This window comes from Sitophilus oryzae, unplaced genomic scaffold, assembly GCF_002938485.1.
Source record: "Sitophilus oryzae breed Bouriz unplaced genomic scaffold, Soryzae_2.0 scaffold_119_pilon_pilon, whole genome shotgun sequence".
Taxonomy (NCBI): domain Eukaryota; kingdom Metazoa; phylum Arthropoda; class Insecta; order Coleoptera; family Curculionidae; genus Sitophilus; species Sitophilus oryzae.
The window spans coordinates 245097-267906 of NW_022145837.1; the positions used below are offsets into that span (position 1 = coordinate 245097).

Consider the following 22810-nt stretch of genomic DNA (forward strand, 5'->3'; position numbering starts at 1 on the left):
TTTTACCAAATCACTAAAGGATATTCGTAATGCCAAAAAATAGCTATAGTACTAATTAAATGTTCCTATTTGTGAAATAATCTAAAAATGTGTTTTTAACCCTTTTCTTTCTTCAATTTTTATCTTCATCTTTTTTACATTAAAATTGTTGATTTAATATTGCAATTTTTTAAGGCTTTGGTAGCATGCATTGGCTTTCTGAAGTTAAAAGAAAATATAAATGGACTCTTGCGAAATTCTGATGATTTGAGTTGGCCATTTTCCCAAACCAGTGAAACAGTAATGTCAAAAATGATTCATAGAATTAGACTAGTAAATATATCTATGGCAGCTTACCTTTCTTTTGCCATCGTTGGAAATATATTTTTACATTCTCTGGGTAAGACCGAAATATATTAATTCTCAAATTTAACCCTTTATAGGTTGCTGGTCGCTAAATCGACCACTTTAATTTAACCAAGTAAACAGTCGCATTGAAGTGTATTATCATGCAGTTTGTTTGCTATGATTATTTCTATGCGCGCTTTTGCCATTTATTCAACCATATCTATACGTTGACCGAAATGGCGTCAAAAATTAACGTAAGCGGTTGAATGTTCGACCAGTGAGCATGCGTCGTCGGCCACAGAGCATATAATTTTTCGTATTTCTGGTAAACGATTCCCGACGTTGTCTGTTATTGGTCTATGATAGGTCAATTGTTTGTTGTCAAAAAATGTTTTACGGTTGACGGTTCAACGTTTTCGTAGGCATAACTTCACTTTGCGTATTAGTGATTTTTGGATTTGTGCAATTATAATTTAGTTTTTGTTTTCTCCTTAAAAAAATGGGCAGCCACTTTTTTAAGATAGTATATATTACAAAATTTAAAAGAATTGGAACCATAGTACCTCACATGTGGGAGGAGGATGGGGTCTGCTGGTTTCCTAAGCTAAAAAAAGAAATTAAGATGCACCAGTGTAATGCTGTTGTGTAATGTTTTTACCACTACTTGAATGAGGAGAATACTTTCTTAATACCACAAACATAAGTATTGTATACCTACCTGTTCTGGCTGATGTGCAGTCTCCTCTGCATTCGGGGGTGGAGGCAAGACATCACTACTACTATTATTATTTTACAAAAGCCTCGACCTCTTTCTGTAAAATGTAGATGAATGTCTAAATGCCTTTTTAGTGTTTTTTATAACATATTAATATAATATAATAAAAAAATTAAGTTTGTTTACAAAAACTTTTTATAAGGTTATGTTCATGATGTTCATTAGGCCGCAAATACTACTTAATGGATTGTATTTACGGACGTAAATAGAGATACGTAAATTAGGTAATAAATATGAACATAAAATACAACAAAATATAATTGGACGTTACTTTAGAGATTATCAGTGAGACGTATCCTATTCGGACAACGGGTAGACGTCGGGCTAGTTTTTTTTTTCGTGCAAGCCAACGTGGGAAAGACGTTGGGAAATTAATAAAAATGGTATTAAGACAAATCGACCACCACCCCCTCACTCCCTTGTTTGTTTTTGTGCTAGTTTATATATTTTTGAGGTGAATTTGATCAAACTACCAAATAATTAGTACCTACTGCCCTATAAAGGGTTAAATTAGCTCTACTTGGTGTCTTCTGTTTCAGATATAAGAAAAGCTAGTGTGGCCGTGTCATTTTTAATAGAAGTTTATCCACCTTTAAAAGTACCTGCTATTGTGGGATATTTTTTGCTAGATCAGTTTATCGGTTTAGTTATGGCTGCAGTAATGGAAATATTTAACGCAATGGTGCACTTACATATTATACAAGTAAGCTGAGAAATGTTGACATCATGAAAGTTTCACATCATACACCTTTTCAAAATACTCCTATGGGTATTTCGTCACTTGTACTGGAATCTACAAAAAAATGCTTAAATTGGGGTGGACCACCGTTATCACTTAGGGGTATAAAAAATAGATAACAACCTTATTCTCAGACCTACTGAATCTATACTAATATGTCGGGATAAGGTCATATTTTGGAATTATTGCCCCGGTTTTTCAAAATGGCTGAAAAATATACGTTTAATTTTTTAAATATAAACATAGCCATATATCCTAAACAACTTGACAATATTTTTGTGAATTTGTAAATCAATCCATATTTACAGCAGCGGATTTTGTTCATAAAAGGACAAATTTGCTGACAACTAAATGTTGGGACAAGTATTTTTAAATAATTAATATCAGCATAGGCGGCTTTGCTATAAACGTCACAAATGTCACAAACTGTTTACTTCAGCATTGACAGCTTGTAAGTGACTCGATACTTTGAATAGTAAGATTTACTGTAAGTAATTTTATTTTTTTTTAATTTTCAATTTTGTTAATTTAATTCAAAGTAATGGTCCGCGGAAAAGCTACAAATCAAAAACTACGTGAAATTATCATTCGTCAATACAGTACGAGAAAAACAATTCGAAAGATTTCTGATGAATTAAGTATTCCAAAAACCACGGTCTTTAATATAATAAAAAAAATACGGCGAATCTGCCAATGTAGACGTTAGAGGTAAAAGTTCGGGAAGGCCAAAAGCTGTATCTCAGAGTGATTTACGAAATTTAGTAAAAATTTGCGCAAGTCTGCGAGAAGAAGTACTCTTCGCGAAGTAACAGTTAAATGGAATACTGTAACTGGTTTAAATATATCAAGAGAATGTTGCAGAAAATATATCCATAAATGCGGTCTGGGGTTTTACAAGGTAAACTTTATTTTGTGTGGATAATCAATTATCTGAAGATTATTGATACAAATTCTTATTTAGGCCAAAGAAAAACCGCTATTGACAGAAATTCAAAAGAAAAATTGCTACAATCGGGCAAAATCTAAATTATCGTGGACACAAAATGATTGGAATAAAGTCATATTTAGCGATGAGTCTAAATTTGATGTTTGCGTTGGAGATCATCGAAAACGAATAATACGAAATAAAGCAGAAGCCTCATAAAGACTGCTTAAAGAGGGTTGTTAAATTTCCTAAGGGGATTACGGTTTGGGTTTGCATGTCAGTAAGAGGTTTGGGCAAATTAAATTTTATAGTTGGCACTGTTAACGCCCAAAAATATCAACATATACTTGAGACCTCACTTTTGCCTAGTTCTCAAGAATTGTTTCCAAACGAAGACAAGATTTTTCAACAAGATGGAGCATCGTGCCATTCAGCAAAATCAACTAAAAATTGGTTCGGTAATAATAATATAAAAGTTCTATCCCATCCTGCAAGTAGTCCGGACCTCAATGTTATAGAAACTGTGTGGCATAAAATAAAGCAATATTTAAGAAACCACCCTCAACAACAATTTTTGATTTGCGGACAAAACTGCAGGAAATTCGGGATAATTTTTCTCCTCATATGTGCCAATCTTTGGTAAATACAATGCCATTAAGTTCAGGCAGTTGTTAAAGCGAAAAGTGATGTAACTCCGCCGTATTAAACAAATTTCTTGTTGTGCTGTCCCAATATATAGTTGTCAGCAAATTTAGCTTGATTTTGGCAAAATAAGCTATTATCAAAAGTGATTTGTTTGCAAAGTTATAAAAATATAGTAAAATTGTCTAGATCATATTGTAATGTTTGAATTTAGAATAATAAACAAAATAAATTGAGTCGTTTTAACAAATTACTGTTTTTATTGCAAAAAAAGACTTTGTCCCAACATATAGTTGTTAGGCTCGTACAAATGATTAATTCGACGCGAACGAAGTCGCAGACACACGCTAGTATACATATAAAATTTCCGAGGGGTGTCTCACTTGGGTAAAAAATGAACATGTACTGCCAAAATATCATCTTTCTACCAAGCGACTGCCGATCACAGCCAAAAAGACTGCCTATGTCTGCCATGTAATTATTATAGGTGACTGCCGTAAGACTGCCAATGACTGCCAGCGACTGCCAAGAAAATGTAAATGTAATTCCAGTAGTAGACACCCCTCGAAAATTTCATAGAAATCAGTCAAGCCGTTTCGGAGGAGTACGGTAACTAAAACTGTGACACGGAAATTTTATAGCAACTGATATATTTATTTTTGTTAATAAGTAGTGATTGCTTTATCTTTTACAGATATATTTGTTAAATAATTACATTAAACAAAGCATAGTATTTAGTGGTGACTGGACATACAATTGGACAGAACTACTTTACAATGAAAGTTATCAGAATGAAGTTTACAAAGAAATTATTTTCATATATCGAAGAAAAATTACACTTCAGACGTAAGTTTATATTCTTTATTTTTTAATATATTTTGATACTTTTGTTACAGTTATTCCTTTTATTTGTATAGAAATTTTATACTGCGAAAGTCAGAATGTATATACTGGGTGTCTCAGGCTGAACGTGCATTAGAAGTTTCTAGGGAACTACAAAATCTAGATTGGAGATTTTTTGCACATCGTTGTTTCAGAATGAAATCTATCGATTAAAAATATTTTCAATATGACGACACTTTTGGAAATACCGGAAGTTGACTTAAAAACTATAATTGTCTCACATAAACGCAAAACAAAATTGAGAAATACGGCAAGGCTAGAAAACGTACCCGGCTTGAGGCTACCTGTTTTTGACGTCACTGCTTTGATCGATCGATGGCGTCCGTACGATGGTGCACAAAACAATGCGGCAATTGTTTTTACAGATAGATCGAGAGCTGGCTACATAAAAAACCTTATCATCGTTACATGGCTAATTTGTGTGAAGTATCCTTTTGTGTTGCCATTGTGAAATAGTCATGTCTGCCAGCGCGATCCCGGCGCTTAAAACGGGGGCGGCCACTCCATAGGGTGAAATTTTGACACTAAAAATATTATAAGGTACACGAGTTATAATTGCCAAATAGCTCTTATTTATTATTAGAAATCGTGTAAAATTGTTGACAGACATTTTTCTCGTGGCTGAAATGCCGGCAGACAACGCGAAAGAGGCATAGAATTTTGATAAAAGAAAATCATCGCATACATGCATGTCGGTTGGTGGAATGTCATATTTATTGTTAATTAATTTAAAAAGCCGTATGCAAAAGGGCAGACAAAAAAAATCGTTATTAAAATAATAAAAAAAAATATTTATAATATAATCGTATATTATATGATTTATCTATACTTAAATGGATGAGGCGGCCAGCGTTCCCTGAATAAAGAGTAATAGAGAGAATCGCGCTGGAGTAATATCGCGCTTTTGATAACTGTCTGCATCTGATTGAGCCACGATCTTTTTGTCTGCCCTTTTGCATACGGCTTTTAAGATAAATAAATATGACATTTCACCAATCGGCATGGAAATATGCCATAATTTTTTTCATTCTTCAAATTTAATTTTTTAATAATTTTTAAAATTTCATGCCTCTTTCGCGTTGTCTGTCGGCATTTTAGCGACTAGAAAAATGTCTGCCAATAATTTTCCACGTTTCTTAATAATAAATAAAAGCCATTTTCACAATTATATATAACTTATGTATCTTATAATATTTTTAGTGTCAAAATTTCACCCTTTCGATTGGCCGCCGCCGCTTTAAGCCCCGGAATCGCGCTGGCAGACATGACTATTTCATAATGGCTACACAAAAGGATACTTCACACAAAAAATTAGCCATGTAACGATGATAAGGTTTTTTATGTAGCCAGCTCTTTGACTAAGACGTTCGCAAAGGTGTATTGTTTATTTTCATTGTTTTGGTGTTTTGAAGAAGTAAAATGAGTTCAAATAAGTGGTGTTTTGTCCTTGGGTGTATTAATACTTCAAAAAATAATCCACAGAAGTTTAACTCATTACTTTGCGCCCCTTGCTTTTAATTCTTATTTTCTACTTTTAAGTGCATTTAATTTTAAGCTTGTTTTTAAAAAGTTTTTTTATCAATTTTTTCACTTGTAAATTTTTCGCTTAATATGGGTCCTATAGGGTGTCCAATTTAAAATGAGGTACATGGGGATCTTGGAAACCGTTGAAGATAGAAAGTGGGTTAAATGGAAGCAAAGTTGCGTATTTGTGTGCCCAAAAATAATCTATGTCTATTTTATTTTAAATCCACACCGTCACGTAGATACAAGGCGAAAAAGAAAACATGAACATTTTCGAAAAACCACCATATTTTCTTTATTATTGGAGCTAAGGTAATCAAAATTTCAATATATGGGCAAGGCAACATGGCAATTTTAAAAATAATATCAAGAAAAACCTAGGCCTTCTATGTTGCGCACGGCCGAGGTCAGCTTTTATTTTTCTTATGAGCACCATATTTAAATTTGGCATTGTAAAAATCCTTATTAAAAATGTTTTCAACCATGTATTTCAATACGGCGCCCATAGGAAAAGCAAAAGTGCACTTCGGCCATGCGCAACGTAGTAAGCCTAGACTTTTTTAAACATGATTTTTAAAATTTCCATATTGCCGTACCGCTATGTTAAAGTTTTGATGACCTTAGCTCCAATAATAAAGAAAATATGGTGGTGTTTAGAACATGCACATTTTTCTTTTTCTCCCTGTATTTACGTAACGGTATATGAATATTAAATAAAATAGACCTAGATTATTTTTGGACACACAAAAACGCAACTTTTCTTCTATTTTACCGATCTTGGAACTTTAACGGTCTTCAAGATCCCCATTATTCCCCACGTAGGTACCTCATTTTAAACTGGACACCCTGTATACGTGTGAGAATTTTCATGGCAATTACGATTACGATAATTTCGCACGGATTTTTGAGGCATAAGCCTTTTACGGAATGTTATGAAACTTTGCATACTGAGTTTTAATGTCATAATGAATGATTTTATGTGAAGTAGGCACGTTTTAATTTTTTTTGTGAACATTTCTGTTATCTATTAAATTTTGTGAATTTATATATCAGACAATCTGTACCTAACATTAACCGTTTTTAGGGTTTTTAAATTCAAATTTAAATTCAAATTCAAAATTTTTTATTAGACCCCATTACGTTTTACAAATTAATAATTTTACAATTCTTAATAAATGTGTGTCTCAAGGGACCGCACCGCGATTAAAAAACCGATACAAAGACACAAAGTGCCAGAGTGGTGCGACCCCAAAAACAAAATAGAAATAAATTACATTACAAAAATAAACAGAAATCAGATAAATAAACAAAAAAAGATAAAATATAATTTTATCAGGGATGAGCGGAGATAAGCAGAGAGGCATAACGAAACAGTGTAAAATCCGGAACAGCAACCAATGACGGACATATCAGAAGAACAAGAACCTCACAAATCAGTCAAATATATTATAATTTTCACGAATTTAGTAAATGATTTTTAATTTGTTTTTTTATAATCTGTAAAGGATTGAAATTTAAAGTTATTAGAAATATTATTCCACAAATGTGGTGCTATGAAACTGAAAGATTTTTGGAAGTTAGCTGTTCGGTGTTGAGGAATTTTAAAATAATGCACTTGCCTAGTCGAATGAGCATGGTCAACATAGTGAAATAATGAGAACAAATAGGGAAGCTGTTCTGTAGTTAAAATTCGATAAATGGATGTCATTAAATGAAATTGTCGTCTGTTAGTCATGGATAAAATAGATAAATTTTTAAGATATGGCTTTATATGATCTCTAAAAGGACTGTTAAAAGAAAACCGTAGACACGAGTTTTGAAGTATTTGGATTTTTCTAGAGAATCTAGCGTTTATGGATGTACCATAAACAAAATCGCCGTAATCAAATAAAGATAAAATAAGTGTGTCACATAATTGATACTTAGTCTTTGATGGTATATATTTCTTAAGAGATGAAAAATTCTTCAACCGTATATAAGCAGCCTTTAATTTAGTAGTTATATGTGCCTGAAAAGAAAGCTTCGCATCAAAATAGACTCCAAGATTTTTAGTCTCTGTAACAATGGGTATCGCAACATTATCTATATGGATATTCATGTTACCAGCCGTATTTGTAATTTTGTTTATATCACTACCAAATACTATAACACAAGATTTACCGGCATTTAATTTCAAATTATGATCCAGAGTATATTTATTAATTTTATTCAGATCGTGGTAAAAATTTAATTGAAATTGTTCTAAATTATTAATATCTATTTTGCAATACATTTGAGAATCATCTGCATATTGCTGCAATTTAGAAAACTGTACTTCCTTATCCATGTCAGCCACATATAACGAAAATAAAAGTGGCCCCAGAATAGATCCCTGAGGAACCCCAGAAATCATAGGAATATAACTAGATTTTTGTTTTAAACTTCCTCGTTTCATGGCAACACAATGTGATCTATCTTTTAAAAGGTTTTTTTATCAATTCTAAAGAGCCGTCTGAAGATCCAAAATACTGTAATTTTACTAGGAGCAATGAATGGTCTAGAGTATCAAATGCTTTACTAAAGTCTAGTAAGCTAAGACAAGTCATATTTTTATTTTCTTGATTTGTTCTAATATCATTAACCAGCTTCAGTAGACAAGTGCTAGTGCTGTAGTTCTTACGAAAACCAGATTGGCATTCAAGCATTTGATTGGTTGATGGTTCGGTTTTCAATCGGTCTAAATCGTCCTTCAACATTTCTATTGAACTCATAACAGACATTTGAAAGGGATGAAATTTTTTCTCCAAATCAGAAACATCCCATCGATCTTGATCACTTACATGACTTGACTTTCCACTGTCCGAATTTTTATCCTTGAGGGCCTTTTTAAAATTCTCGATTTCATCCGTAAATCTGGCGGCCATTTGCTCCATACTAGTGTAGTGACTTAAATATATCACTCGCTAATATATATTTTAAAATCCGATAACTTTTATGTTTAACTTTTTGCGGTACCTCCTATGTTATACTAGGGCTCATATAGTATAGAGCTACCTAATAATCGACCGTTTCCATACATAACAGCGACAATATAAGACAACCCTCGTATGTATTAATACCTTTATTAATACTCATATTTTGTTTCAGATTCATCAATGATTTGTGGTCCAAAATGTATATTCGTTTCATAGCTGGTATCGCCATATTGATTGGATATCTTTACACCATTGTTTTAATATTTATGTTAAATCATTTTACAAAAGTAAGTAACAAATTTGAAATAAATTTTTATTTCATCAACATAATTTTCACGGACTCCGAAACGGTAACAGATACCGCCACTTTTAACTAGTAGGCTTTGGACCCCTTATTGATGATATGTCCTTAATGGAACTTGAAAACATATTTTTCCAGCAAGACGACGCACCGCCTCTGAACGCTGAAGTTATTGGCAAATTTTTGCAGCCAATTTCAAGAATAATTGAATAGCTAACCAAGATCCCAGCCGTTGGCCGTCGACGCCGCCTGACTTACTGCCCATGGATCTAATCCTATGAATATATTTGCGGGAGAATAAAGGTTCCTTATTCTTCCGTATAATCTAGACAAGAATTAGAAATACTTAGCAGTTATGAGAGGGTATCTTTCACCCCCACTGAGTTAATGAATTCCGCGAGAAATGTTTAAAAACTGCCCCGTCTCAAAAATCTCATGTTTTGGTTTGCTATTTATTTTTATTGTTATTAGATATAGTTTAAATGTGTTGATGTTGGTTAAATATAGTTTAAATTGTTATAAAATGCTGCATCTCTCATAGCAAATATTATTTTCGTTTTAATTGCTGCTCACAGCTAGAATTTTTTGCATTACAGCCGGCGTCGTTCAAAGCCTACTTATTCAAAGTGGGCGATTTTTTTAAAAACTCTATATCTCGAAGAGAAATCGAGCAAAATCTGAATTATGCTATATTTTTGGAAGGGTAATTTTAAATTTTTTTCTACTAATTAAAAATATACAGGGTGTCCCATATAAAAAATCAAATTTTCTGTTGATAGTTCTTAAATTATTAATTTTAAAAAAATTATACTTAAACCATTAAATTCTACGTAAAAGGTGCTTTGGAAATGGTTTCATAAAAATACAAAATTTTCCATAGCAAAAAAGTTACAGCGATTTGTTAGAAATGCATATTTTTGAAAAACACCCCGTAACTCCGAAACGGTAACAGTTTTCACCATCGTGTTTTTGACAAAAATTGAGCTCCAGACACCGATATTAGTTTTTGTCTATCTCCTATAGAAAAGGCTGTTTCCATTTAAAAGCGTTGAATTTGACCCACCCCCTGTACATTCTTCTTAAATAAAATAATTTTAAATTAAAAATTAATTAAAATAATTTTAAATTGTGCACATTGCCTCATGTTTCTACATCTTTTCGTTTTCGTATAATCAACCGAGGCGAATGAGGTGCGCCACCCTGTATATTCTACTATTTCCAGTGTTGTGTTATTTAAAAGGATAAAGATTAATAAATTAATCTACTTTGCAGGTATCTATAATCGCCATGTTGTGCTTCTCGATTGGCTATCCCTATGGAATGTATCATCATTATAACTCTGGACAAAAAATGCAAGACGAGGTTTCTAGATTATTCATAACAAATTAATTTTATTCACTCAAAAACCTATTTTTATAGTATAGTAAGGTGTACCAGAAATTTCTGGAGATGCCATGGTATGCTTGGAACAAGAAGAACAAAAAGGCATATCTAATAATATTGACCAATACCCAAATTGTAACAAAGTTGCCGATTTCATTCAACGATAATTTTAACCGGTTATATCTTATTAAGGTACGCAAGTAAAACAGGTATTTTAGCATTTCTTTTTCCAATATTCCCTGTATAATTTTTTTTAGATAAACATACAGGGTTGTTCACCACATACGACACGGAATATTGTAGCTAAACGATTAGATTTATACAAATTGTAAGTTTTAGGTTCGTTGAAGGACCATTAGAGCTACAATTTAAAAATATTTTTACATGTTACAGAGTGTACCAAATAAATAAAAAATATCAAAGTTGTATTTTTTTAAATGGAACACCCTGTATATTGTTACAGTTTTAGTTTCTACAATTAAAATAAAGGTAAATTTACACTTACAAAACCTTACCGTTTTGGAAATATTTTCAATTTTGTGAAATTGCAGTATAAATTTTAAGGCTTCATTTTTCCGAGGGTATCAAAGTTTTTAATACTAAATATTTACTGAAGTTTATTTGTTGATCAGTTATTGTGTTGCAATAATAAAAATTTTACTACCTTATACAGAGTGTCTAAATATTTATTTTAAATAATTATTAGCTTTAAACGGCAATAACTTGTTTAATTTAAATAGAACACTCTGTATATTTTATGAGAATCAGATGCACAACTTAATTGTCTATCAAATTGTGTTATACCATTTTTTACCTATCTCTTCAAGCTTCCGTAGAATATGCATTTTCTTGTAATTTAGAACTCATTTATCAATGAACTCAACCCATGGAATACTGGCATTTAAGATTATTTTTAAAGATGTACCAAATTTTTAAAGAGTATAGATTCTAATATTGTCAATATAGTTCGTTTATTTCATTAAAAAATAAAAAAAACTGTTTAAATATTTGTTAAAGAGGACCAATTAATATGATTCCAGTATTCAAATTACATTAATTGACTCTTTGCGTTGATTAATAATAATTGCTCCAAATACTAAAAAACTGAATTATTTATGTGTATTAGACAGTGTGGTAAAAAACTAACACCTTAAAAATGATATTTCATTTTTTGACAAATGCTTATTTATTTTTTATTTATTAACAGAGACGTTCATTTTCAGAACTTATTATTATATTGATTTCTGATTCAAATCCACATTTATTTAGAATAGTTTATTAACGAACACAATTAAGTATGTAGGTAATTAATTAATATATGGGCGGAAATACTGGTGGTATATTTAATTAATGGTATACTCTTTTATAAAGATTTAAATAGTTTTCTTTTTGCATACAAATGGGCTAGTAATATCATCGTTTTACTAAAAACGACAATATTACTAGCCTGTACATTTTGTACATTTGTTGTTTTAAAAACTATCTAAAATGTCAATATTCCATGTGTATATTGATAAATGAGGTCTAAATTATAAGTAAATGCATTTTCTACGAAAACTTGAAGAGATAGGTAAAAAGTGGTATAATACAATTTGATAGACAATTAAATTGTGCATCTGATTCTCATAAAATATACAAGGTATTCCATTTAAATTAAACAAGTTATTGCCGTTTAAAGCTAATAATTATTTAAAATAATTTTTTAGTCACTCTGTATAAGGTAGTATAATTTTTATTATTGCAACACAATAACTGATCAATAAATAAACTTCAGTAAATATTTAGTATAAAAAACATTGATGCCCTCGGAGAAATGAAGCCTTAAAATTTATACTGCAATTTTACAAAATTGAAAATATTCCAAAAACGGTAAGGTCTAAGTGTAATAAACCTTGATCAAATTTACCTTTATTTTAATCGTAGAAACTAAAAATGCAATTATATACAGGATGTTCTATTTAAAAAAATACAACTTTGACATTTTTTATTTATTTGGGACACTCTGTAAAAATATTTTTAAATTGTAGCTCTAATAGTCCTTCAACGAACCCAAAACTTACAATTTGTAAAAATCTAATCGTTTAGCTACAATACTCCGTGTCGTATGTGGTGAACAACCCTGTAGATAAAGTAAAATATTGATTTTTTTTGTAGGTTTCACAAAGACTATATGCGTTTTTTAACTTCCTTTATAAAACAACGTAATGATAAATGTATGGTTTTCAGTGTTTTCAAGCTACAAATTAAAGTTGTGAATTATATTATTAGTTAGTTTTGTATACATTTGTTTGTCAAATGGTGTGTAAATTTAAAGAAAACAAGATCGTTTCTCTTTATAATAAAATGTGATTTTAATTTGTTAAGTTGTTTTTTTTTTATTTTTAACATTTAACAGCTACACTGGATAATTTTCCTTTAATCGCTACAGAGTGGTCTGGTAGACACCTCTTTTTAAGTGAGTTTACATGATTTAGTTAAAAATATATACACATATACAGTTATAAATCGAAAAACAAACTTTATTTTAAAAATTATATGGTAAAGATTAAAAAGTACCTAATCCTTTTGCACCTGTCTAAATGATTTTTTTTTCAAACGTCACAAAAGTATTAATTTTTGGGACGTGATTGTCAATAAAAAGTCATTTTAACTCCTAGGCATAAAAATAAAGCACTTTCACGCCTAAGCATAAAAGTACGAAAATATACCGGGTGCGTCTCAAAAGTGAGTCACCCCTATAACTTTTTTATTTTTTAAGATAAAAAAGAAGGAAATTTAGTATGTTAGTATACCGTGCTGGCAACTGTTACTTTTGGTTTGGTTTGGTTTGGTTTGGAGCTGATTGACGTATTCAATTGTTTTTGGTCACCTCCTGTTTCACCGGAAATGACTACTTTTGATTTTTAAATTTCATCCTCGGTATATTTTTACTTTATTCGATAGAAAATGACACTCTGAATAGAATGACATATCATATGTCAACTTTTGACATTTTTTCTAATGGTTTACTTTAAATTGTAACCTCATGATCATCCATGCGGTTTGTAACGACAATTTGACTCGAAATATCAAGTGTGTGGTATCAAATTATTCGCAAAAAAATGCTTTTTCCAAATATGCTAATGAGCCACCCTCGTTCCATTTGAAAAAATTGAGATATGATTAAAAATACGATTTGGGCATCTTTTAACCAGCCAGGATAAGACACTAAAAACATTAAACGATCAAATTTACGTTTCTAAGGCTCCTTGATTAAAAATTAGTGCTTTTAACACAACCATGGCACTCTAGATTAAAATTTAAAATACAATTTGTTTTTGAACGAATATATCAAAAGTTGACATATGATATGTCACTCGATTCAGAGTGTCATTTTCTATCAAATAAAGTAAAAAACGGAGGGTTCCATTTAAAAATCAAAAGTTGCAGTCATTTCCGGTAAAACAGGAAGTGAAAATAATTGAATACGTCAATCAATCCTAATTTATGTCATATACTAACATACCAAATCTCGTTTTTTTATCTGAAAAAATAAAAAAGTTATAGGGGCGAGCCACTTTTGAGACGCACCCGGTATTATTAAACTGACATAAAGTGTCAAATTCAACGAGCGTAACCATAGTTTCTCGATATATAATTACATACAAGGTATTACTTTTAAATCTTTTTATATTATTTGGAACGTTTGAAATTGTTTAAAAAATTATTTGTGGCGTTTGAAAAAAATAGCATGTTCTGTTAGAAGTATATAAATATGACTTTTCGTACCTAGCCTGCAATGTTAGTCTCGTCAAACGTACAGCCTCGCCATTAAAAGAATAATTTTTACTCCTAATAAAACAGTATAGTTTCTCTTAAGCAACGTAGACAAATATTTTTTACAAACTGTACAGATATACTGTGTTCTTATTTTTTTATTATAAGGACTAGATTAGAGTAAAGATGTCTCATTGCTATGTGCTCCTCTTCAGGTGTTTGTTTCGCATACCATGTCCTCCAATATTCTCTCTGTAGTAAGTTCTCTTGAAAATTTTTATTTGGACAATCTTTTTTCTTCAATGGGGTTGTAACACCTGCTCTAGCCAGCCGTTTAAAAAAATCCAGACGTTCCATTTTCATAGCATTTTAATAGCTTTGAATAGTAAAAATCTCTCCAAAAAATCCTATATGGGTATTTCGCCACTGCAAGAAAATCTACAAAATAAAATAGCTATTCGAGAACACTTTAATTCTTTTAAAACAGCAGCTCAAACTTTCTGTATGATTATTTTTAATTTTTACGTATGTTATGTTTATTTATGTTATGATCTTTAAAATCAAAGAAGCGATTGCCATACATTACTAACATCTACAGATGCATGAGCAATATATTTATTTTTATTAGATTGTATTAAAAAAGCCTCTTTTATTTTTCTTTTAGAAGCTCTCACTTCTTTCATTATAATTTTGGTGTTATTAAAATTTATTCTGTGCCCTGTGTCCCATGAATGCTAACAATTCTTAGATTTGTGAAAATCTCCCTTTCTTAAATAATCTTCGCTGTACTTAAACTGCCGTTAAACGGTAGCCTACTGAAATGCCGTTAATAGATATGACGTCGATGATGTGACGCACTTGACGGCTTTTTAATGCTTTGGTTAAAATGCCGTCGAACGGTCGCGTACTAAAATGCCATTAATCAATTTGTGTTCCGTTTTCCGTTGCCCTTTTGGTATGTTTTTTTCGTCGCGTTTGCATATTATTGTAGTAACAATTTGTGCTAAGTGCTATAAGTTGATTTTAATTAAGGTGTACATACTGGATATTATCGGTTCAGGATGGAGTAAGTGTTTCAGTTTTTTTTAGAATTTAGAATGAGTGGGAGGGGGGGTTAATCACTGCGACCTTACAGATCCATTGTGTCCCCCTTTCTTGAATCATAACTCATCATAGAGTCCCAGGGCTTTGACAAAAGCCAGTATCTGGGACGGTTTTATAGAGGGTAGTTCTCCATCTCCAATATCAGTCGTACCAAAATTCATGGCACGAATGGTTGTCGTCTCGGCGCACTCAGTGATGAGGTGTACTGGTGTTTCCCCATCTTCCCCACAGAATCTGCATTCGCCGTTTCTTCTTTGTTTCAATCTACTGAGGTGTTCATTGAGGAGACAGTGTCCTGTTAAAAACCCCGTGACAATCCGGAGATTGAAGTGTTTCAGTTAGGGTACCTAATTATTTTTCATGACTGAAATTAGCATGCTGAAAATTGGGGATAGGTTCAGCTCATTCGCTGACGCAAAGAAAGCGATTGAGGAACTTGGTGAAAATACGTACACAACATTTTGGAAACGAGATGCCCGTACGATTGCAAGCAGTAAAATTGTGAGACCAATAGAAAGTTTTTTGATTTATTATCAACTTCTATATGCATGTAATCCCGGTGGAAAGAAGTTTAAGGGCAGTGGGAAAAAATTCGACAGTCTTGGACATTTAAAGAAGATTGCCCAGTACACGTAAGATTCAAAGCATCGTCTGATGGAAAAGCACTCGAGGTAACATCGGTTCAAATGAAGCACAATCATGTCACTTCGAAGGTAAGTTTACAGGTAAAATCTCCTGTTACAATGACTTTTTTTTCCTTTCTGCAATATCTGTCTGTAAGGTGTTAAGACAAGTTTCAAAGAAAACATGGGTACTTTAGGGCTTATATAAACGCTATATAGTGCAAAGTTGTCTATTTCTAAACATACAAAACATTCTCCGGTATGATATTTTCTGACAGGTATGATCTTACATACAGTAATCCGCCACATAGGTATAGACATTTTTTAGTAAAAGTCTATTAAAAAATACAAGGTTTCTTTTTTTTCAGTGCATCCTTCAATATTGGAACAATAATTTAAGCGATACCCGCGGTATACTCTTTTAAATGTATTTCCTTACCTCTAGCCTCCATAGGTAAAAGAAAGCATCGATATGCTGTCTCATAACAAGGCCTAAATGGCCCGACAGAAACAATATCTCCGCTCGAATCACAGCGATACAATCACAATGGCATGTCGGCTTACCGGGGCGTCATCGACTTAACACAGATTTTGTGTTAAATCCCAATGACAGATTACGGTCATTTGTTATAAGTTAAGGTCCGTCGATACGTTGCACGAGATGATGACACGGAGCAACGAAGAAGAAGATGAAGAGAAAGATAATAGGAGCAAAAGAGACAAGGATGTTTTGGAGGTATACCATACCAGAAGGATCAGTGGCACAGGGAAGAAGAAAACAAAAGACTTCGCTTTTAAAAACGCACTGGCTATTCAACAACCGTCGGTGACATTGTAGCGTTTACGAAAAATACCGCCGTCCGGCGGTATGATATTTTTATAATGTGGTGTGTGTGTGTGTGTGTGTGTAAAAGCCGTCTAACGGCAACATACTGTACAGGATGTCCCATTTTCGTGTTTTACAGGGTATCTCGCTTATGAGTAGGGATACAAATATGCGGTTTTTCACTAGATTTTTTCTACACACAGATTTGTCCTAGCCCTCTTAGTTCCTGAAATACAGAGCGAAATTGAAAATCTCTCCGAAACATCCTATATGGGTATTTTGCCACTGCAAGAAAATGGAAACTACTTCCCGTATAACCACGCGATATAGTAAACTCAAGCGTGTTTAGATTAGTTCCTTTGCTATAAAGATGTCGCGATAAAGACTTCATATATAATTTTTTTTTCTTCATATTGCACGAAACGTCGTCAAAATATCATGAAAATATTTTACATTCCGAATTTCAGCTGCCTAACTCACATAGGGCTCCAGAGACCTATTGCAACTTCCTCATTGGCTTACCACTTTTTCGATAATTACCACTTTTCGTGACGTGTTACGTGACGCGTGTCGTGACGCTAGCTCGTGTGTCATGGCCTTTAAAGGCCTTTAAGCATCTGATTTAAAAGTCAACGCAGACTAATTGTGACTCTTATGTTTTTTTTTAATATGTATGGTACAACTAAAATGAATACTTGACTAGTTTTAAAACTAACAAAAGCCAGTATTTGAGACTGTTTTAGAGAGGTTAGCTCTCCATCTCCGATAAAAGTCGTACCAAGGTTTATGGCACGAATATTGGCCGTCTCAGTCCACTCACTGATGAGGTATTCTGGTGTTTACCCATTTTTCCTATAGAATCTGCATTTGCCGTTGTTTCTTAGCTTGAATCTACTAAGCTATTCGTTGAGAAAGCAGTGTCCTGTTAAAAACCCCGTGATAATCCGACTGTTCTTACTTAAATCCGGGAAAATCTTTGATTTTTCTCAGTCGTAAGTTCTGAAAAAAATCTTTTTTAAAACTGTTTTGGTCCAAGTTAGTGGAATGTACCGCTTCTTTTCCGGTTAGATCCTTTGCTTTTTCATTGCCTTCCATCTCTTGGTGGGTTGGCACCCAGTTGTCTTATTTTCTCTGACTAATTTGTTCAGCTTCTCTACGCATTCTTTGCCCAACTTCGAACTGATGGTTACAGCTCCAAATTAATTTGATATTTTTTTGATAATAAGTGAAATTTAATATTTTTTTTTCTACTCGTTCAGGAGCTGTGACTTCATTATTTGTAACATTTTGATTTATTTTTATCTACCGGGTGCGTCTCAAAAGTGGCTCACCCATATAACTTCTACTTCTACTAACTCTAATGACTACAACTTTTGATTTTTAAATGGCACCCTCTGTATTCTTTTACTTTATTCGATAGAAAATAACACCCTGAATAGAATGACATATCATATGTCAACTTTTGACATTTTCACATATGGTTTATTTGAAATTATAACCTGCGGTTCGTAACGAAAATTTGACTCGAAATACCATGTGTGTAGTATCAAATTATTCGTAAAAAATGCTTTCTCCAAATATGCTAGTAAGCCAACCTCGTTCCATTTGAAAAAACTGATATATGATTAAAAATACGATTTGGGTATTCTTTAACCAGCCAGGACAAGACAATTAATTATTAAAAACATTAGACGATCAAAACTATTTTTCCAAGGCTCCTTGATTAAAAATTAGTGTTTTTAACATATAGCCATGGCACTCTAGTTTGAAATTTAAAATACGATTTTTTATTACAGAGATGTCAGAAGTTGACATATAATACGTCATTCTATCCAGAATATCATTTTCTATCGAATAAAGTAAAAATATACCAGAGGTCCCAACCTTCTAAAAATCAAAAGTTGTAATAATTTCCGATGAAACAGGAAGTGACCAAAAACAATTGAATACGTCAATCCATCCCAACTTATGGCATATATTAACATACCAAATTTTTTTATCTGAAAAAATAAAAACTTATAGGGGTGAGTCATTTTTGAGACGCACCCGGTATAGTATCACCCAGAATAGTTTGGTATACTTATTTTTTACATCCTGTTTATAACTAAATAATTATTATTAAGTACAAAAACAGTAGAGTAGTCGAGATATACATAAAACCTTTAGAAATTTGTAAATATTACGGGCAATATGATAAAATAGTAAATATAATATAATAATATAATAATTACTGCTGATTAGTGATATGTATGGAAATATAATTATTCTATCAAATTTAATGGATATTATGAATGATAATATCCAATATTTACAGCTGTTCCCCATTAATTGAATCTGTAAACAAAAATTACTAAAAATAGATATTTTTTCTTTGTTGTTAAAATTATGTTAATGATAACAGAGTCAATACTTTTATTATTAACCTATATTTTTAATTAGACCCGAATTATGTAATCACGACATTACCCACTTTTTCAATTATTGAAAGCTCTACTCATTATCTCCCTTTATTTCTTTCCATGGTATTAGGAAATTAGCGAGGATAACTTAAGCCCACCTAGCCAATAGTAGACAACAAACAATGGGCCCAAATAAAAAGAGATTATCTAAATATGTAAGGGATGCTACCCCATAACTGGAAATGGTTGAATAAGCTGAAAATTATGATGACGAAAGTGCAAAAAGGAAAAATAAAAAAAAACAAATTGAAATAATTCTTTATTATTTCGAGAGACCCATATATGTTTTTTTTTTTAATTTATAGATACCACATAATATAATTCATAATTTTAATTGCTAGCTTGTGTAGATTGAAAACCACCATTTTGCATCATGTTGTTTTATAAAGGAAATTAAAAAAAGCATATAGTGTTTGTGACATCTACAACAAAATTAATATTTTACTTTACACTGAAATTTGATACAGGGTATTTCAAAAAACATGTGCCATCGCTCGTAGGGAAATTCCTCACGTAAAAATAATATTTATTTTTTATATCAACATCTCAACAAGTCTTCTGCTTTGTTTCGTAGCTACAGGGTGTTGAAGTCTTAATAATCTTTCGATTTATAAAAAAAAATCCACGTACTTTTAGTAAAAATTGCTATAAGTGCTACAAATTTTAGTGCTAAAAAAGTGTCAATAACTTCTTAACTATTAGTTATTGCTATCTAAAACTATGCATTTCCATGTTTATAGGAACTTCTTTTCATACTTTTTGATGAGCAATCAATGAGTAATTATTTAAAACTTTCGCAAGTTAATGGTATTCATTTTTTTTAAAGGTTGCTATTAGACTTGGATCAAGGCAAATTAATAAAATTGCGTTTATCTCATCAAGGAAGCCGAAATCGACAAAATATCAAGAGACAATTTCTTATAAACAATAAATTGCTTACACTATTTCACTAACAAGAGAAAAAAAGTCAGTGGCGTACATGCTTTTTTATATATGCACGTCCCTGGTGACTATATCGACACTCTTTTATCTTTAAAATAATATGTCGCATTTATATTAACTTTTACCCTCAAAATTTCATTCGAAACGCTAAAAGTACTTGGATGAAACTTTTAATAAATCGAAAAAATATAAAGACTTTAACACCCTGTAGCTACGAAACAAAACAGAATCGGACCTATGTTGATATGACAAATAAATTTTATTTTTACATGAGGAATCTCTCCACGAGAGATGGCACATGTTTTTTGAAACGCCCTGTGTATGAAGAATTGGATTATTGGAGCAAGAAATGTTAAGGTTTTTGTTTTTTGCTTACGTACCTTAATAAGGTAAAGACGATCAAAATTATCATTAAATGAAACAGGCAACTTGGTACCAATCTGAGTATTCATCAGTATTAGCAAATATGTCTTTCTGTTCTTCTTATTCCAAGCATACCATGGCATCTCCACAAATTTCTCATATATCTTACAGTACTATAAAATTAAGATTTTGTGAATTTATTTATTTATTTTATACAAAGAACTTTGAAACCTCATCTTGAATTTCCTGTCCGGAATTAAATTGATGATATAATGCAAATGGATACGAAATCGAGAAACACAACGTTGCTATCATAGATACCTAAAAAAGAGATTAATTTAAAATATTCTTCACTCGCCGGCACGAAAAATGAGCACCTTAAAATTTTGATGTATTTTCAAATTTTATATATTGTATTCTAGTGGGCCGATTTTGATGATCTTTTAAGCTACTTTTAGCTAAATTATTTGACTTTTTACTATCTCTTTCTAATTTAAAAATGAACGTTCCCATCTGTCAATTATACGAGGGAAGTCGAAATGTTGGTATTTTGGTGTAAGTTTGAAACACCCTGTGGGATATGTTAAGACAGCAAAAAAATTTAAATTTAGAAATAGGTACTAAAAATTCAAATAAATTAGCTACATATTGATTGAAAAATCATCAAAGTTTGCCCACTAGAACAAAATATATGAAACTTTAAAATACACCAAACGCCCGTTTTTCGTGCCGCGAATGTATGTATATTCTTTAAAAATAATTATCCTAAGAAAATAAACGATTTTTTTTAAAAATAATGAACAATAACTAAGAAAATTTCAACCCTTATATATATTTTTTTTGTGCAGATAGTATAACACATTTAACCGCAAACATCAACTACACAGGGTAAGTTTCCTACGATGTTCTCTATGGGTATCTCTATATAAGAATTGCAGTTTTGTGGGGTCATAAATATGCGCCTTTCGGATTTTTGAAAAAGTTCATGGCTTACCAGATATTTCCAAAAAAAAAATTTGGCAATTTTAAAACATGTCTCTAATTCCATTATAATCTATTTTAGACAAAAAGTTTTCAGATAAAAGTTGTAGATAATCACATACCTAATGAGTTTGTGTTTTCCGACTTTTTCCGACCCCATACACTATAATTTATTTTAGAAAATATTCTCCCGTGTCTCTCTCTTCGAGTGCCTCTCTTAATTCATCGAGGAGGCCCATGCAATCTCTTCCGATCCCTGCGTTTGCATAAATATGATATAAATAATTTTTAACATTTCTTTCATTATGGGAGGTGTCATAATGAAAGCCGGAGTCATGTTGGAATCACTCTATTGATACGCGATTATCTAAATTTAACTTTTCTAACATGTCTTGAAAACCGTTCTCTAAAAAACGTAAGTAACATTCAAGGGTCAACGTATCCTCGAAAATGTATGACCAAGAAAAGTCGAACCAATAATCCTACATGCTTTTCTTCATTTAAAAAAATCATATTTACAATTTTGGTTTATTTTAATTTACAAAGTTTCGATGTGACAGTTTTGCATTTCTGAAGGCAACAACGATTGAACTTGTTTCCATGGCTAACTAAGTGAAATTGTTTTAAAATGATAAGAATTGGCTCTAAATTTTAAGCTTGTATCTCTGAAAAGCTTAAAAAATGGCCAACTATGGTTTCCATTTAAAAAAAAACAGATGTTTGTGTCATATGTCAAAAATGACAGGCTTTAGAAAAAAAACGGAGGACGCAATCTCATTAAGGATGTGATTATCTACAACATTTATCTGAAAACTTTCTGTCTAAAATAGATTATAATGGAATTAGGAACAAGTTTTAAAATTGCCAAAATTTGTTTTTTTTTTCGAAATATCTAGTAAGCCATGAAATTTTTCAAAGATCTGAAAGGCGCATATTTATGACCCCACAAAACTGCAATTCTTTCCCCATTTAACAAAATTCCTTCGAGAAAAAAACCCATCGAGAATATCGTAGAAAACTCACCCTGTATAGTAATAAAAAAACTCAAATATGTAGAGATATATTTTATATGTATTGTATAGATTCTCTTAAGGCTTTAGCTATAATATTTTTATTATTTTACTAAATATTATACTAAATATTTAACAACACGCAATAATTAATCAATAGCAGAATGTACGAGCATTATGTTTCTTTCCAAAAAAATCCTTTATGGGTATTTCGCCACTGCACTGCAAGAAAATCTACAAAATAAAATAATTATTTTTTGTAAAAACTTCTGC

At 31.7% G+C, this 22810-nt stretch overlaps 1 protein-coding gene across 2 annotated transcripts in view; it reads left to right on the forward strand.

Moving 5' to 3' along the window:
* The window catches only part of LOC115891804, a 40997-nt gene extending 28276 nt beyond the window's left edge, over positions 1-12721 (forward strand). For both annotated transcript variants that reach the window (XM_030912365.1, XM_030912364.1), the window contains exons 2-8: positions 175-379; positions 1642-1805; positions 4103-4254; positions 8962-9076; positions 10363-10452; positions 10510-10665; positions 12628-12721. In XM_030912365.1, coding sequence (XP_030768225.1) covers positions 283-379; positions 1642-1805; positions 4103-4254; positions 8962-9076; positions 10363-10452; positions 10510-10665; positions 12628-12678 — 825 coding nt within the window. In that variant the 5' untranslated portion in view covers positions 175-282 and the 3' untranslated portion in view covers positions 12679-12721. The remainder of the gene's footprint in view (positions 1-174; positions 380-1641; positions 1806-4102; positions 4255-8961; positions 9077-10362; positions 10453-10509; positions 10666-12627) is intronic.
* Positions 12722-22810: the final 10089 nt, after the last annotated feature.